General features: G+C 39.2%; 2 protein-coding genes and 1 long non-coding RNA gene across 9 annotated transcripts in view; 1 reads left to right on the forward strand and 2 right to left on the reverse strand.

The window, feature by feature from the left end:
• Positions 1-8,182, reverse strand: part of si:ch211-51h4.2 (uncharacterized) — an 86,557-nt gene extending 78,375 nt beyond the window's left edge. For all 3 annotated transcript variants that reach the window (XM_051377810.1, XM_051377811.1, XM_051377809.1), the window contains exons 1-3: positions 8,009-8,182; positions 2,544-2,585; positions 1,914-1,987 (exon numbers count right to left, since the gene is read on the reverse strand). In XM_051377810.1, coding sequence (XP_051233770.1) covers positions 1,914-1,987; positions 2,544-2,585; positions 8,009-8,165 — 273 coding nt within the window. In that variant the 5' untranslated portion in view covers positions 8,166-8,182. The remainder of the gene's footprint in view (positions 1-1,913; positions 1,988-2,543; positions 2,586-8,008) is intronic.
• Positions 8,169-9,728, forward strand: LOC127350843 (uncharacterized). Its single transcript, XR_007880655.1, has 2 exons — positions 8,169-8,356; positions 8,901-9,728. It is a non-coding gene; the product is annotated as an uncharacterized LOC127350843 (long non-coding RNA).
• Positions 9,729-10,005: 277 nt separating this feature from the next.
• LOC127350801 (inactive N-acetylated-alpha-linked acidic dipeptidase-like protein 2) overlaps positions 10,006-16,394 on the reverse strand; it is a 479,274-nt gene continuing 472,885 nt past the window's right edge. For all 5 annotated transcript variants that reach the window (XM_051377800.1, XM_051377799.1, XM_051377804.1 and 2 more), the window contains one exon: positions 10,006-16,324. In XM_051377800.1, coding sequence (XP_051233760.1) covers positions 16,078-16,324 — 247 coding nt within the window. In that variant the 3' untranslated portion in view covers positions 10,006-16,077. The remainder of the gene's footprint in view (positions 16,325-16,394) is intronic.

The raw sequence follows: 16,394 nt of genomic DNA on the forward strand, positions 1-16,394 counted from the left end.
AAAACAAGATGAGAACTTAAATATTCCCAGCACTTTCTGTGATGTAGTATGCTTGCTTATCATAGAAAGTAATAAGAAATGACTCTTTACATTAAGGTAGTAGCCTAGTGAGAACAGGGTGTCGGGGGAATCACTTTTTTTTCTCTTTTTCATTAGTTTTTGCAAGTTCCCGCAATTTCATCGCATAAAATTGCATAAATATCCCGCATATTCCACCGCATTTTTTAAGAAAACGTGCCGCATAATCAAGGATTTTTGCCCGCAACAATCACAAAAAAACTTTCTGGAAGGACTGATTTTTTGCCAAGATCCGATTTTATTGCGTGGTTGTTGACATTATAATTTAAATGTGACCACCATCAGACTCCAGTGTGAACGGTCTACGGCCCGTAGTGACCTGCATGCGCAGACGAAGACGTGGCGTCACACGCAGCGCTATGATGATGATTACGATATTGCCGCGTCCCGCCTCCTCTGGTGCAGAATTGTGACGTCTGTCTCCCTTCAATGACGTAAAAGTCGGATGAAATGCGTCATGACCGTTCAGACTGAGGTCAACATCAGATATATATATATATATATATGTATTATCACTATCTTTTTGCTGCTGTCTACATTCCCACAGACGCAAATTCAAAAGATGCACTGCAGAATGATTTCTTAGGTGTATCCGTGTATGTATGGGGCGGCTGTGGCTCAGAGTTCCTTAATCGGAAGGTTGTGGGTTCGATCCCCGGCTCCTGGTGCCACATGTCGAAGTATCCTTGAGCAAGACAGTGAACCCCGGATTGCTCCCGATGCCATGCATCGGTGTGTGAATGTGTATGAATGTTAGTTTCTGTTCGATGGACTTTGCCATCACTGAGTGATTGTGTGTGAAAGGGTGAATGTGGCACATAGTGTAAAAGCGCTTTGAGTGGTCGGAAGACTAGAAAGGTGCTATGTAAGTACAGGTCCATTTACCATGTACATACCGCTATGTATATAAATAACTGTATATATTGATTTATTTCAATATAATTATCTTTTTCAATGTGTGTAGCATAATGGAACTGTAAACTTTCATTTCGTTATACAACATTGAGTTCTTCTTGTGTTGTGTTTATTGTCTTTAGGCAATTTAATCATTTTCATTTGAACTAACTATGCACACATTGCATAGGCTAAACTACTTTACGATAAGAAAGACTCAATACGGCCGTTGCCCTACAAAAATAAAATCAACTGTGGAGTTCCTTCCTGTAGTCCGGTCGGTACCCTGCAGTCAGCTTCAGGGAGTGTCCATCCTGAGAGTGGGGCTGTTTGACGGTGCGTCCACTGAGTGGAAAGAGGATGGAGCTGGAGAATAATCTGATTCTGACTTTTTGGCAGGGGTTGGCAGGCTAATTGATCACTGTATTTTAAATGTTGGCATAGATATTCTCTAACCTGACTGATTCAGGATTCCCGTCCCACCTGCTGTCATTTACTTTTTTCCTTGTCCCATCCCAGTCACGTGATGAATAGTGAAACGGACTCCCATCCCACAGGATTCTAGAAAAAAATATCAGCCTCTACAGCAGACAGAGAACAGAGTGACTAGGAAATCCTACTGCATCTCAACTGCTTTCTCAGTGTAGTCTGTTGGTGACAGACTTGCCTGACTCTGTCTTTGTGCTAGGCCGTATCTGAAGGCCTTAGGTTGAGCACAAGAGGAGAAACTGCAATGCAATCCATGATTTCTTATATAAAAGTGGTGATCAGTCTCCTATTATATGAATGAAAAGGCTATATGAAGGACACTGCAGTGCATATAACCCAGGTACCCCTCTCCTTGCCTCTTGTTTTGGGCATTAGAGTTCTAGTAGTCTTACTTAGCATTAGTGAATGGGTTATCTTTCATGGAATAGCTGCTTTTGAGCTGTGTTACTTACCTGGACAAAGAAGCCAACGAGAAACGAGACGAGGAAAGGCAACAATCCAGCATGGGCTATCGTCACTGGAAGACCTAGACATTGAAATAATGTTGAAGTGTGTCTGAATTTGATTCCCACCTCACTAGATTTGAAGACGTGCTAGACGGTGTCTGACTTTTTGTCTGAGCATCTTCCTGCCTGTCTATCACTGTCTCTGCTCACAGACACTCCTTTCCATTCTGGTTCAAACTTACCATTAACTTTTATGGATCGGTCTGATTCCAATATGAGATTTAAGTGATTGAACAAGTATTAACTTGGAAGGGCTCCACCTTTGTGGAACTACATGAAGACCCTGCTGAAAACAAAGTAGTTAAATGTAATGCCCCATGTAATTTCCACCTCTACAAAAATCTCTCTGGTGTTAACTACACTTCATAAACCACAGTCAAATGTGCTCTGCCAATGAAAGCCAAGAGATGGACAGAGGCTTAATTATGTTCCAAATAAACTGATATTATTAAAAGGAAGTCCAGTACAAAGAATAAATATAGCTCACCAAAGTTTTTATTATCATATTAGCTGGATGAAACATGCCTGTTTTTTCAGTTAAAAAGTATGTTTAAGTGAGAAAATGGAAGTACTCACCTAAGATTCCAGTTCCCAATATTGTTGCAATGGTCAAGAAATCTAGGAAGACAAACAGAGATTGATTTAAGATATAGTTACCACAAACAGCTGTGCAGGTGAAAAGTCAACAGTTACTCTTCAGATAATATGAAAAGTAAAAAATCTCCAATTAATACAAAGAGGGTATAAAGCGATGATATCACTGCAAAACTGGCAGTCTGAAAAGTGTCCAAGATGTTTTTGCTCAGGGCTGACAAAGACTCTTTCAAGGTAAAACATTTGGTGTCTGTCACAGAGTAGCTCTCAAGGTTTGGCAACCAAAGTCCCATGTCCAGTCCCACGTAAAGACAAGTAAGTCCAGGGCTCCAGGGTGCGGCCATTTTGGTTGCACATGCAAACTTCTGTCAAGTGCATCTGAAATTTAGCATGTCTGATAAAAAAAATATATATTTAACAAACACCAACGTGTGCAGACATTTGCCTCTGAACAATAATTATAAAGATATTTTCTAGAGATGATTCTGTCAGCATATAGTGAGATTTTATTTAAGCCTTGCACATGTGCCATCCATATCAGTGTCTGCATGTGTTAGACTGCTCCCCATACTTCTCCTACATTCCTTGCATGCTAATTAGAGAAATTGGGAGCAACATCTCAACCTTTAAACATTTCAGAATAAAGAGAACTATTGATATTTTTTCATCAAGATATAGGCTGCTGTGTCTGGACCACCTGTCCCTGGGTCTGAGATGCCAAACCCTGGCCCAACATCACAGGCAGAGATAGTCTCATCTTAAATCTGAGTCAGAGTCAGAGCCAGAGCCTAGTACGTACCAAAAAAGGCCAAAACAAGCAGTCACATGTAAACATGTAGAGAAGCGATATTTTGATCTGCTCTGCCTGCAGTTTCTTGCCTACCGCCGCTATGTTTTACTAAGGCACAGCATGATAGCTTGGTTAATAGTGAAGTGTTACAAACAAGCTAAATTGAAATCTGTCTATAGTCTGTCTATAGACTTAGCTACTTGCTGAGATGGCAGCACCGTCTCTCAGGGCTGCTGCTCTCCACCAGTGGTACCTGCAGGCAGTGAATCACATCAGAGGAGGACAGGATGAATGAGAATGACTGATACTGACTGATGTCTGTGTTCTTCATTTTTTCTAAACTTCACTCAGTACTGTGCTGTCAGGAGTGTTATTTATTTTACTGACATCTTGATTGATGATTGGTTTCCAGTGAGATAATACTGAGTTCCTATAGTGACTTTGCTGTAGCAAACATTACTCTTCCTGCTCTAGAAACACTTATTTTAGTTAAAGTCTATTTGAAATATAAATTCTAATCCTGTTTTGAACGTATCATTTCTAAAGCGATATATTAAAAAAAAGAAGCAATTATTTAGTAATGAAAAAGAGTACTACGCACCAAGTTAAGTTAGTCTAAGGTTTTCTTAAGACGCAATACTATTGGCATATTTTTTGCAGGCCATGGATCTGCCCCCTCTTGGCCATTAGAAAGAATGCATGTTAAAGTCATATCAGTGTTGGCTTCACTTTACAGACCCAAAAGCTCTGTCCACTAATTATACACCAATCAGACATAACATTATGACCACCTGGGCACCCCCATTTTTCCTGCTTCTAACACATCAAGTTGAGGACAAAATGTTCACTTCCTGCCTAATATATCCCACCCACTGACAGGAGCCATGGTAACCAGATAATCAGTGGTATTCACTTCACCAGTCAGTGCTCACAATGTTATGGCCGACTGGCATACATTGTCAATCTCACATGAAGTCATGACTCATTGGAATTAAATGTATTAAAATCAAAGCAGAGTCGTAACAAATTCTTTACTCAAGTCTGACATGGACTGTCATGTGACTTCAGCCCACACTTTCGGTTTTTGACAAACATCAGCACAATCTAAAATAATCCGTGACCATGACAGTGCAACAATAAAAATAACTAATACATCTATGGGACTCATACTGTTTACCAATACTGTGTCAAAGAGATGTTAAGGCAATCTTAAGCCATTTTTAAGGCTTTCTCAAAATTACAAAAGATATCGATTGACACCTTCTATTTCCAGATCAGGGACGGTTCAGAAAAGCAGATACAAGCCAGAATGCAAGAAACCCACATGCAAACCCAAATAACTTTAGTAGCAGCCGTGATATCTCAGCTGAGCTTTCACTGTAACCGGTCCCCCTCTACTGCTCCATCTGCTTTTTCAATTTACTCACAGTTGTAGAACAAAATACATTTCTCAGAACTGCACACATCATCTCTGAGATCATTCATTCTCTCACACAACCGACTTGTGCTACCTCGCTGCTGTGGAGAGTCAAAGGCAACATTATAGCAAATGACCCTGACCCCCCCGCTCTACCTTGCCTATCTTAAAACTACCCCCCTCCCGCCTGCAGATATCAACATACACTGAGAAATCGAAAGACAAGGTAGAATGTGAACATACACACAGTACCCCATCATTACTACTACTCAACTGGAATGATGTTATGCAAACTGCATACTTTTCTCTGTGCTGAAAATGTTGTACAGTTATGACTGTATGACTTTGGCTTTACTTTTTTCATGTTTAGTCCTGTAGTTTATTTCTCACACCATCTTGCCATTCAGTCACATAATTTCCTCGCTGTCATCACCTGGCGCTGGCAATCGTTACATCTATCTTCTCATCATCTGGTCACATCTGTCCAACAGCACAGCAACACACCTACACTGTTAGCCTATCATGCTGTCTTTTTAAATATGTTTCACAGAGCTGTAACAATCAATCGATAATTCTTATAAATTCATATATTTGTGAAATAATTCTCTGATTTCAGCTTCTCCAATGTGAATATTTTCTGGTTTCTTTAGTGCCCTATGACAGTAAACTGAATAACTGTGGGTTGAAGATATGACCTGGGGCTTTGGGAAACAGTCATCAACATTTCTCACTACTTTCTGACATTTTATGGCCCAAACAACTCAATACAATATTCATCTCTGTTCTGGCACGACTACATTGTTTTTTCTGGTCCTGTCATAGGATTTGTTGACAGTCAGTAATGGACTGAAAACCGCAGGAAGTCCATTGCTGTGAGACCCTTTATTGCGATGACAATAAAAACCATCAACCAGCCCCTCTGCCACCACATGCTGATAGTTGTATTGACAAGGCGGGTCCCTTTTCTGTCGCATTCAAATCTATCACTTGCACTCTACGGACCTCCCATCATCACTAGAAATACGCTGTCATTTTAAATCAGCATGATCGTTTTTCACGATTCTCTTTTCAATCCTCCTCTGTGCTCTCCCACCGCCCCTCTAAAGATGGCTGGGCGACATATGGCGTCAGTAATTAGACATGTCATCATAATCCTTTTCATATTGTCTGTGTTCACACAGCTGCCGAGGCATGTAGTATAATGACTCAATAGCTTGTGTTATAGTCAGAGACAATGAGTGAGACAGGAACATGGACAAAGTGACCTTAACAGACATTTAATGGCATTTGGATTTTGACGGCTCAGCCATTTGTCCTTTGCCTACAGTCTGGCACTTCTGAGTCACAAGGCAAGCTTGACTACATAACAGCATTACATACATTGTTTATGTCAAAAAGTAGCTGAAAAATCTCACATGTGATGCCACACAAATGACCACCTGCTGCACAGGTTGCCAAAAATACAATCTCTGACAACAAAACTATCTACTTTTTCCCCTATTTCTCTAAATGTGGAACAGCCAATTTCCCTTGCCATGTGCCTCACCACCAGTGGCTCATTTTCACCTGTCAGTGAGGAGCTTCAGCAAGAAGCTGTAAGGCCCACTGAGCCCGGCATGACGTGAAGCTAAGTTTGCTCCTTTTCTATTTCTATGAAATGTGAGTGAATCTCCTCTCAATCGCACTGGGATATAAAATGAAAGCTGACTGACACATAAAAGTGAAGCAGTGGGAACTGAGTGTAGTCCTGATCAGGTGGAATTGATCAACAATTCATCATTTTACAGTAGAGCCCAACCAATATGGGAATTTTAAGACTGATACCAATATTGATTTTAGAGGAAAAGAATTCAACAATATGTGCTGGCCGATATAGTGAATTTTTGAGCTGGAATTCAAATTAAATTATTATTATTATTATTATTATTAATAAATTAAAATTGTCTATGTGGACTGTGAACCGAATTCGCACTGATATGTCCAAGCAATGGTAATCAAGAGGCCGCTTTCTTAAACAATAATTCTATTAAAGGATATGTCAGTTTAAATTATTTAACATATACATCATCAAACTGCTGCTCTCTCACTCTGTGGCCCAGGAGCGAGAAAATATTCAGCAGATTAATGTTAATAATGCAAATATTTGTAAGTAAACAATAAACAAGGTGTCACATTATTTGTTCACTTCTAGGTCCCTAGCAGGAAAAGCACAGGTGTTACTAACAATATTAAGGCTGGCTGCTTAATGGATAACGAACCTCTAGGCTACAGAGCACACATTTGTGGAAACATGAAGAAAGTAATTGCAAAATACTGAATAAAAAAAGAAGCTTTATGTATGGGAGATTAAGTCTGAATGACTCACACTTTGTTTCCATAAAATATGATCCAGTATCACCTGAATTAGTGATGAAGTTGTGTGTTTGTACAGTAATCAGCGCTCTGGTAGAAAGCAGTGCTAACTAATGAATCTTTGCTCTGTGTCCTAAAAGCTGGAAGATTGATTGACAAGTGGATGTTATGATATGTTTTACAGTAAGAAATGATCATCTATTGATATAAAAATACAAAGAAATTGAGTTTTTGGGAATGTTTTGGCAGACATTGTTAAATAGGGTTACAATATAACTGAGTATGGAACATTAAAGGGTTAAAATTACATTTGTCACCTGGAATATAGCCTACAAGCCACTAGCTACTAGGCTAGTGCAGTGAACTTAATATTAATATTATCTTTTTAAACAACATTAGAGAACATATCTGGCAGTTAAGTGCAAACATCCAATCCTAGCGGCTGTTCAGTAAGTCAAAAATGTCAACTTTTTGAAATAGTTCGGGAGAAACAGGAAGCAGGCATTTAAAACGCTTTAATTTGAGATAGGTAACCACTACTAGGTTCATTAAATGTGTGCCGAATTAAACAGCGAACCCTTATGATTAATTAAATACCATGTTTTGTTAGGTAGGGTATCTTTAATTCAGTATACGCAACATTTATTTATTTTTTATTTCCCACTATTTCTCCATGTTTGTCCTCGCGAGCGTTGTAGCCCTGGTCCGCCTCCACAGCGCGTGTAATGTCGGTTCGCTTCTTCAGAAAAGCGTACATTTATTCTGCTGTGAGAGACCAAATGTCGGTCAGTATAGTGTGGCAGCGCACTTTTCAACATTTTCTGACCGGTCTTGTGTGGCCTGTACCGGTGTTTGACTCTAAACGTCGTGATGTGTGTCGGTACTCACAGCACTGCAGGTAAATAGACCGCAACTTCCAGTGTCTATCCTGGTTTTTCCGCGTGATTTTGATGGACAGAGTGCTGAGACTGTTGTCGGGGATAGGGCAGGGGCTTGTTTGGTTTCTTATCTCCTCTGCATCGGTCGCCATCATTTTCACTACCATATCTTTCCCCCCTCCCCTCCTCCTCTTGACTCCTGCTCCCTCTTTCCTCCCGCCCCGCCCCTCTCTGTCTCTCGAAACGCGTGAACGCGCACGGTCCTCCGGATGCTGCACGGCACGCGCCTGATGGTGCTTTCAGGGTTTGTGGATGAGCATCGGCCTCAGCAGTACGGTAAAGGGAAAACGAACTTAAAGTAAGTGATGGGGAGAATACATTCAGCAGTCTCCTGGGTCACATGCAGCATCCACAGCTACAAATTCTACAGGCGAACTCTCTATGCAAGAGCCGTCGAGGCTTCAATTCACTAAATCAGAAAGTGTAGCCATAAGGCTAATGGTTCCCAGACAGAAGTGAACAAATACAGCCCTTTTTATTTTAGATTTTATAGCAACTCATGGGGTGTAAATAAACGTGAAGTGTAATGGTCCCACAGTGCTGCATTAAAAAAACCTCTCAGAATTGACTGGGAATTACAGTATGGGGGCTCATAAGAGACACAGGAAATAAATCAATGTATATATAACCTTCTTCCAAAAATGACATTTCTTATTTTTATGGCCATATTTTTAATTTGTTTGCCCATTTTTTATTTATTATATATATATTATTTTTATTTAAAGCTCTAGTGTGTAACTTTTAGGATATATTGGCAGAAATGCAATATAATATTCATAGGTATGTTTTCATTAGTGTATAATGACCTTCAAATAAAACGTATTCTGTTTTTGTTACCTTAGAATGAGCTGTCGCAGGTCACCTTCCATGGAGTCATGTTGAACCGCCTTGTTCCTACAGTAGCCCAGAACAGACAAACCAAACACAGACTGTAGATCGGGCTTTTGCATTTTTTTGTGAGTTTCGCAGCCACTGTAGTTTCTCCTACACACTCCACAGCCCGTTCTCATGCCCAGGTCGTCAAATAGAGACGCCAGTAGTGTTCAGTTAGTTGCAATCTGCAACTTCACCACTAGATGCCACTAAATCCTCTGGATCCTGAATCCACTGGTCCTTTAACTAAGTATAATATACTTAAATAACGCATGTACTTTATTACAATCTTGAGGTACTTTACACGAGTGTTTACATTTCATGCTATTTATACTTTTTATATTTATACTCCATTACACTGCAGTGAGGTTAATTATTATACTTTTTACTCCACCACATAACCTAAGTTACTTGATATGATATTATAGATCAGATGAGGCTTTATTGATGATAGTAGGAAATTCACAGACTACAGCAGTATATCAAGAAATTAAAATAAGCAACAAAATAAAACTCACCTAAATTTCAACTGTCATCTTGTTTTTTAGGCATCTGGGTCCTTGAGAAAACGTCCTGTATGTACTGAAAAGTGAAATATGAATGATGATGTTTTGGAAACAGTTCTGTCTATTGCTGTTTTGCCCTGACAATGTGTGGGATTTATCATGTAACTTTACCTGTCTGCACTAATCATGTGACTACTTGCCAACATGTAGCCCATGAGGTGGCCATTTTGTGGTTTGTAAGTATGACAAAGTAGCCATGAGACATTAAAGGCTTTTTTGAATCACTACCCACTCCATGCAGACAGTTTTGTGACTCACCAGAACCTTGGTTTTTCCACTGTTCCAACAATCACCAAGTTCAGTCGAAATAAGCCTTTAATTCACTGAGTTAGATGTGAAAATATCAGGAGAGGAGCAAGAGGGAGGTCTGACCTTGGTGGTGGTGTTGCACCTTTAACCACACCAAACGTTGTCACGATGTACAGACACATACTTTGTTAAAGTACTGGGGGTCAGCAAAAACAACATTATTTGTATACAGTCTGTGGCACTCACAGGAACAAAGGCAGATGCTTAAAATGTTCTTTATTGCATTAAAAATTCAACAAGATTCCAACAGTTTAGAGGAAAGGAAACATGCCAGAAAAATCCCTGCATAAACTACTGAAGTTATTTTGTCATGCATACAGAAACCAGGCCATAGTGAATCCTCAGATGATTGAATTAACAACAGTGTTCAATTTGAATGAATGTCACAGTCAGCTTATTTAAAAGTTACATTTCAAAACATTTCATATGCTACAAACTATTTCAGATTTTTTTGTTATTTTGGTTTTTAAAAGTACAATTCAGAAAACTACTAACAGAGTACAGTGTGAGCATTACTTCTGCGTAAATGCAAAGGCTCATTTGAGAATTCGTTTGAAACAGTAACATCACAGAGAACAATTTTGTGCAAATGCCACAATACAGCAGCCTCCAGGATTGTCTCATTCTGTTAAAAATGATCTAACATTGCATATTAGGTCAACCTACTCCAACTGTCCAAATAAATACTGTACACAGTAAACAGCTCATGGGTCAACCAAGCCAAGTCTTTTTCAACCTGTGAGTTGAGGCCTCTTTAGAGGTAGGCCCTGCTTGTGCAATGATTCATTTTGTACTCCAAATCATCACATTTATGTAAAGTTATGTTTTACTGACCTTAGAATAGTGGATACCTGTACCTGTACTCTCTAAGTTACCTCGAGTCATTAATTAAGCCAACTAAAAGAGATAATAAAACATTTTTGAGCAGATCTTTATGTACAACAGCGTAACATATAAGCATGAAGTCATAGCACAGTACTGAGCGAGTATGATGGATGTATTATCATGCAAGTACAAACCTAAATAGCCAAAACAGATGCTGAAGAGTCATGCTGTGAGGCAGACTTTTTATACTGTATCACATCAGGCCAACTGGAACCAAAATCAATTTTCAAAATGTTAGAAATCTATAAAGTGTATGCTTTGTCACACATTTATATCTATGTCCATGCTATAGTATGTAATGTCATACATGGTTGAATGATGATACAATACAGCAAACTGACAGACTTTACTAAAATGCCTGACACCTACAGCAATACCTGATGGTGCCCCTCCAGGACTTGGTGCTTCTTACAGTATGTTAAGTTTGTGCCACAGTGACAGCATCAATATACAGTATGTCTTACTATAAGACGATACACAATATTCACTGGTTTTATAAAATGAACGAAGAGCAACAATGCAACTTTTCTCTCAAATGGGGAACATAGCCTACTGGTTTTTTCATATTCAAGATGGTGATTTGAAGTCAATAGTAGGCGTACCACTGGTTCATTCCTGGAAGCAAATAAGATAAATAGACAAAAAGATAAAATAAAGTTTTAAATATAATGTGTGTGTATATGTGTGTGTGTGTGTGTGTGTGTGTGTGTGTGTGTGTGTGTGTGTGTGTGTGTGTGTTTAGTGTGTTTTGAAAATGGCAAAAGTTGTCCTACAAGACTGACATAGAAACCAAGCACATCAGTGAACTTTAAATTCAAAAGCCAGTCACCATTTCCCGGAAGTCAGATTATGAATCCATGCATGTCCCTCCCTACTCTGCCTCTGATTGGCTTACCCTGATATTTCTACCCTAACCAATTTCATAAACCTAACCATTGCTGTACAGTTTGGCCACTATGTCAAATCAAAGCCTGGTGCTCTTCCTGTGGGCTTGATTAGTGTTCATAACTTGACTTCCTGGAAGTGGTGACTGGCTAATTACTTATTAACCCTGTTAATATAATAATAATAATAATAATAATAATAATAATATACATATACATATATATATTTAAAACCAACATCTTTTTGTCTATTTAAGCAACTCAGCGTTTTCTGGACTGACTGAATTTCTGGAATGATAATACAACACAGGATAGTTACAGTTATTGTTATTTTGTCTTTACACTGTTAACTAGCAACTAGTCCCTTTTAGCAAAGCCTCGTGTTATTGTTAACATTGCTAGTAAAAAGGTGCATTCAGATTGAACATAACCTAAATTTCATGCGAAGTTGGGGCAGCCAATCCGACTGTAGCTAGCTAACAAAGGTGCCACTAAAACTTACTTTGCATGCTGTCTGAACACACTTTAAAGGGATAGTCATTTAGAAGGGCCTGTTTTTAGGTGACTAAAGCAGGTTTTGTTACGGCCACAGCAGCACATGGTTTAGCTTGCATGCTCTTGTCTGCCTCTCCAAGCTGGGGGTGGGCTGACTGCTGTTTACTGTAACTAATACACTGACTATGGATGAGTACTTCATACAACTCAAACTATCCCTTTAATGCTAGCGTCAACTAGTTCTAGTGAAAAGCACATTTACAGTACACTAAATACACAGTGGTGGGTAATAGATCAGATTCTACAGCTGACTGTCTGCTCAGAGGAGAGGACCTCTCATAGTGCATCATATTGATGAAAATCTGGAGCTAAATCAATTTTTTGGTATTCCATTTGACATACTACTAAATTAAAGCATTTTTTTTTCTGATAAAAGGCACATGATTTAAAGCAATGAACATTTATATTTTTGATCCCTGAAAAGTTTTTATTTTCTAAAATTAGTTCTGCAAACTGGACAATTAAATACAAATGATCAATTTACCTTATAAAATATTGCGTATCAAATCTTTGCTTCAAATGGAGATGTAATTCATTTAAAAGAAACACCATATTATTGAGACTAAACATGAACGTTTTTGAATGCATCATTATGACTGTGGAAACACCAAGAATAAACCAACTATGTGGGCAATTAAAGAAGCAATTTGCAAACAATGCTGTTGGTGTCTTTCCAGATGCTAAATCATTTCTCAGAACATTTTAAAAGTATGTAAACTCTACAAAAATTCATACTTAATAAGAAATTACAAGCTGCGAAATCCATCCCATGCCCTCCCACCCTTCCATCATGCTAAAAAAGTCTATCACATTCAAACTATTACAAACAAGTTAAGGTATGAAATTTTTTTTTGATATTATAAAATAGTGCTCTACTCATTTCTTTCCACACAAAGACTACTCTAGTACACATCATGCCTAACTACAAAAAACCTGAAGCCCCATTTACCAGTAGTTTTCATATAAATGTTGAATCACAGGACTCCCTGTAATTTGAAAGGATTGCTCGAGCTGCTGAACTGTGGTTTGCAGCTTTGGGTGGTTATATTGAGCGATTTGGTTACAGCTCGAGAACCATAAACCAACAAACACTAATGCTCTTCCTCACAATAATAATGTTTTTTGAATACCATTTCATATTAATAATTAGCTATTAAACAGTAACAAAAAAAAGATTCATTGCTCAGGTCTCTATTCGGGTTTGTGCAGGCTATTAAAACCAGCACATCCACCTTAGATTCCTAAATCTCTAGTCATGAGCAGAGCAAACTGCTGCACAATGAGAGAGATCACTGCATGGCGGCATTCATTAGCAAGAGAATGTGAGGAGAATAAAGAGAAAGAGGACGCAGAGAGATAACACTGGCTGTTGCCACTTAAAACATTAAGAGTTTGCAGGAAGCAGCACAGTCATTGAGAAAATGGGAGAGAATGACAAGTGGAGATAGAGCGCAATTGTCAAACAGTGCATAATGGTTGTAAATGCATCCAGCTGGAATTACTGTGTGTTGTGATGCTGTTTAATTTCACTTGTTTATGCTAAAACATTTGAGGGGTTTTGCCACATCTACTCTGTATGATTGTTATGAATGCTACACAGGACTTTATGGGTAGCCAAGTAGTATGGCAGCATTTAGCAGTATGGTGTGATTCAGACTAGATGAGAGAAATGATCAAGATGTTAATGTTTAATAACAGCCATGTTTGTCTATAAATATTAGTATGTTACTTTATCATTTTCCCCCATTGTTTCCCATATTTAGCTGTTGGTCTCTGTCATTGCCAACCCCCCTTGTTGGTCTGTCACAGATTACCTACCATGTGCCTCCTACAAAGGACATCACCACCTGCTTCTTTTCACCTGGCAGTGAAGAGCTGGACCAGTTTTACCAGCAGGAGAAGCTAGTGTGAACAACAAGGACATAGTCCCCCACCAGCTTCCCACCTGCAAGCACTGCCAGTTACTGCGGGTGTAATTTGGAGCTCCAGGTCAAGCCAGAGGCATTGGTAACCAGGTATTGAACCCAGGTCTCTGCAGTGATGAGTGACTTTTAGATGCTGTTCACTCACTACACTGCAGGATGAAAAAGTTCAGTTTCATTTGTATTGCTTTAAGCAAGCGATTCCTTGAGTAGCTGTGTTTCTGTGTTTTAAATACGAGTTATTGCTCTAACAAAAGTGGCGAGCCATAAAATGCCACACTGATCGTAGAATGGCTTATTGCATAACTAGGCCCTTATGGGTAATAGGGTGTTAGAATTGTACGGTTGTCAGGTAAAACAATTATATAATTAATCCAAAGATAATTCCAGTAGCCTATTTTTTAACCATAATCTCATGACTTTGACCATTCTAATGCAATCTTTGCTCTCCCATCTCCGACTCATGAAGAACAACTTGAGAAAAACAGTGCATATCAGGGCAAACTGCATGAGCCTCTCAAAGATTTCTAAATGAAGTTTAACAGTAAATAATTTAAGACTTGTCTCAGAGTCCAAATGAAACACAGAAATTGCCTCCCTGGATTAGCTTTGGTAGCTAACTGGATAGCTACCTGGTTACTCAGCTAGCACTTGGTTCATACTTAATATTTTATTCAAGTTTTAGAAAGCTGCTTGCTCCGATATACCCTGTGTTTCCTGTATATCTACATTGTCGGTGGTGAGTACAAAGTTTGACACACAATTACAAGAATAAGACCCAGGTTATAAAATACCACAATGTCCCTTTATGAGCAACCTATGGAAACAAGTAGCATCACAAAGGGACAATGACCTAACCTGGACATGGTCAAGGACTTTTCAGCTTACCCCCAACTCCTAGTGTGTGTATCATTTAACACATTTCTATCGTAAACATGGCTACACCTGTACAGACAGAATACGTATATTTTGACATTTTCCTTAATCAGATAACAAGTATTTTCTCAAAACCTCCTGTGCTGGGATTTGCCTCTTATTACAGGTACTTTCATTGGAAGAAGATATAGTGCAATTTGAACGACCCCACTGTGTCAATATTATTTGCATATCTAAGAGCTAGTGTGCAATTAGTTAGTTTCAATACATTCATCAATCAGAAAACAGATTTCTTTTTACAATACATCATATGAAAACCATTCAAAAAGTCTAAAACTTCTCACTATATTTTGGACTGCATATTGTTGTCACTGATTCAATATTAGTTACTGAGGAAGAGTGGAACCATGGGAATAAGCGATGGTTTGGGAGTTTAAATCTCTTTTCTGGTAAGCAGTGTCAATGTGTGGATTCCCTCTGATTCTTAGATTTTCCAGCACTGTAGAGTGAGTAAGACATGGTTTTCGTTTGGAGGGTCAATTGTATTTTAATATTTGCATTTTATTTAAAAGGTGCAATATGTAAGAATTGGCCACCTGTCAAATTCATACTTGAAATAAATAGGGTACTGTATATCACCATAGTAACCCGTCCTATTAGCTGTATCTATGTCTATGAGCTGACTCTGTCCGGTCTGGGAGCTCAGAGCACCAGGAGAGTGTTGGTGTTTCACTGGACTGCAGACAGAGGTGTACAGGCCTTGGGGAGAGGGGCCCAGTGGGGAATGCTGGTGGGAAGCAGCACCAGACTGGGAGCTAGAACTGGTGTAGGCAATGGAACTGGGCTTACCAACCTCTCAGGACTGAACACAGCCTCTGAAACCGACGGGGGCCAGTTTGACTACAGCCACTAACTATGGCCTCTTAAAGCACAAAGCTGGTTAACATGCTAACTTCAGTGGATATCTCTTGTAACACAATACATAGATGTCTAGATGACATAATTTCAAAACTGTTCTGTCAACAAAGTTTTTAATGTTTTCAACTAAAATTCTTACATACTGCACCTTTAAACTTGATAGACTTGATCAGTGGCAGTTTTTGCTCTGGAGTGCATCGAAGCTCACTGGTGGGCGTGTGTCAGTCAGGATCATATTCTATCATTTGGGTAATTTTCAAACAAGTCCAAGCCAAAGCACACCAGCCTTTCAGCAGACCGGATGGCCCTGAGGATGAGAGACAGAGACTGGGTCATGGTGCTGTGGCAAATTACTTCCTTCTCTGCAGAGCTGCGTTTGACTGCTTTGCTGGTGACGTTGCAATGCAGGGCGGCTTCCTGTGAGAACCTGAGGATAGAAAACTGAGGAGTCTTCCCTGGAAGGCTGTATAACAGGTTCCTATCAAGAGAGAGAAAGAAAGAGGAGCGTGTCAATGAATAACGTAGCAGAAGCAGAATGTGACTTGAGA

This window comes from Dicentrarchus labrax, unplaced genomic scaffold (genome assembly GCF_905237075.1).
Source record: "Dicentrarchus labrax unplaced genomic scaffold, dlabrax2021, whole genome shotgun sequence".
Classification (NCBI taxonomy): domain Eukaryota; kingdom Metazoa; phylum Chordata; class Actinopteri; family Moronidae; genus Dicentrarchus; species Dicentrarchus labrax.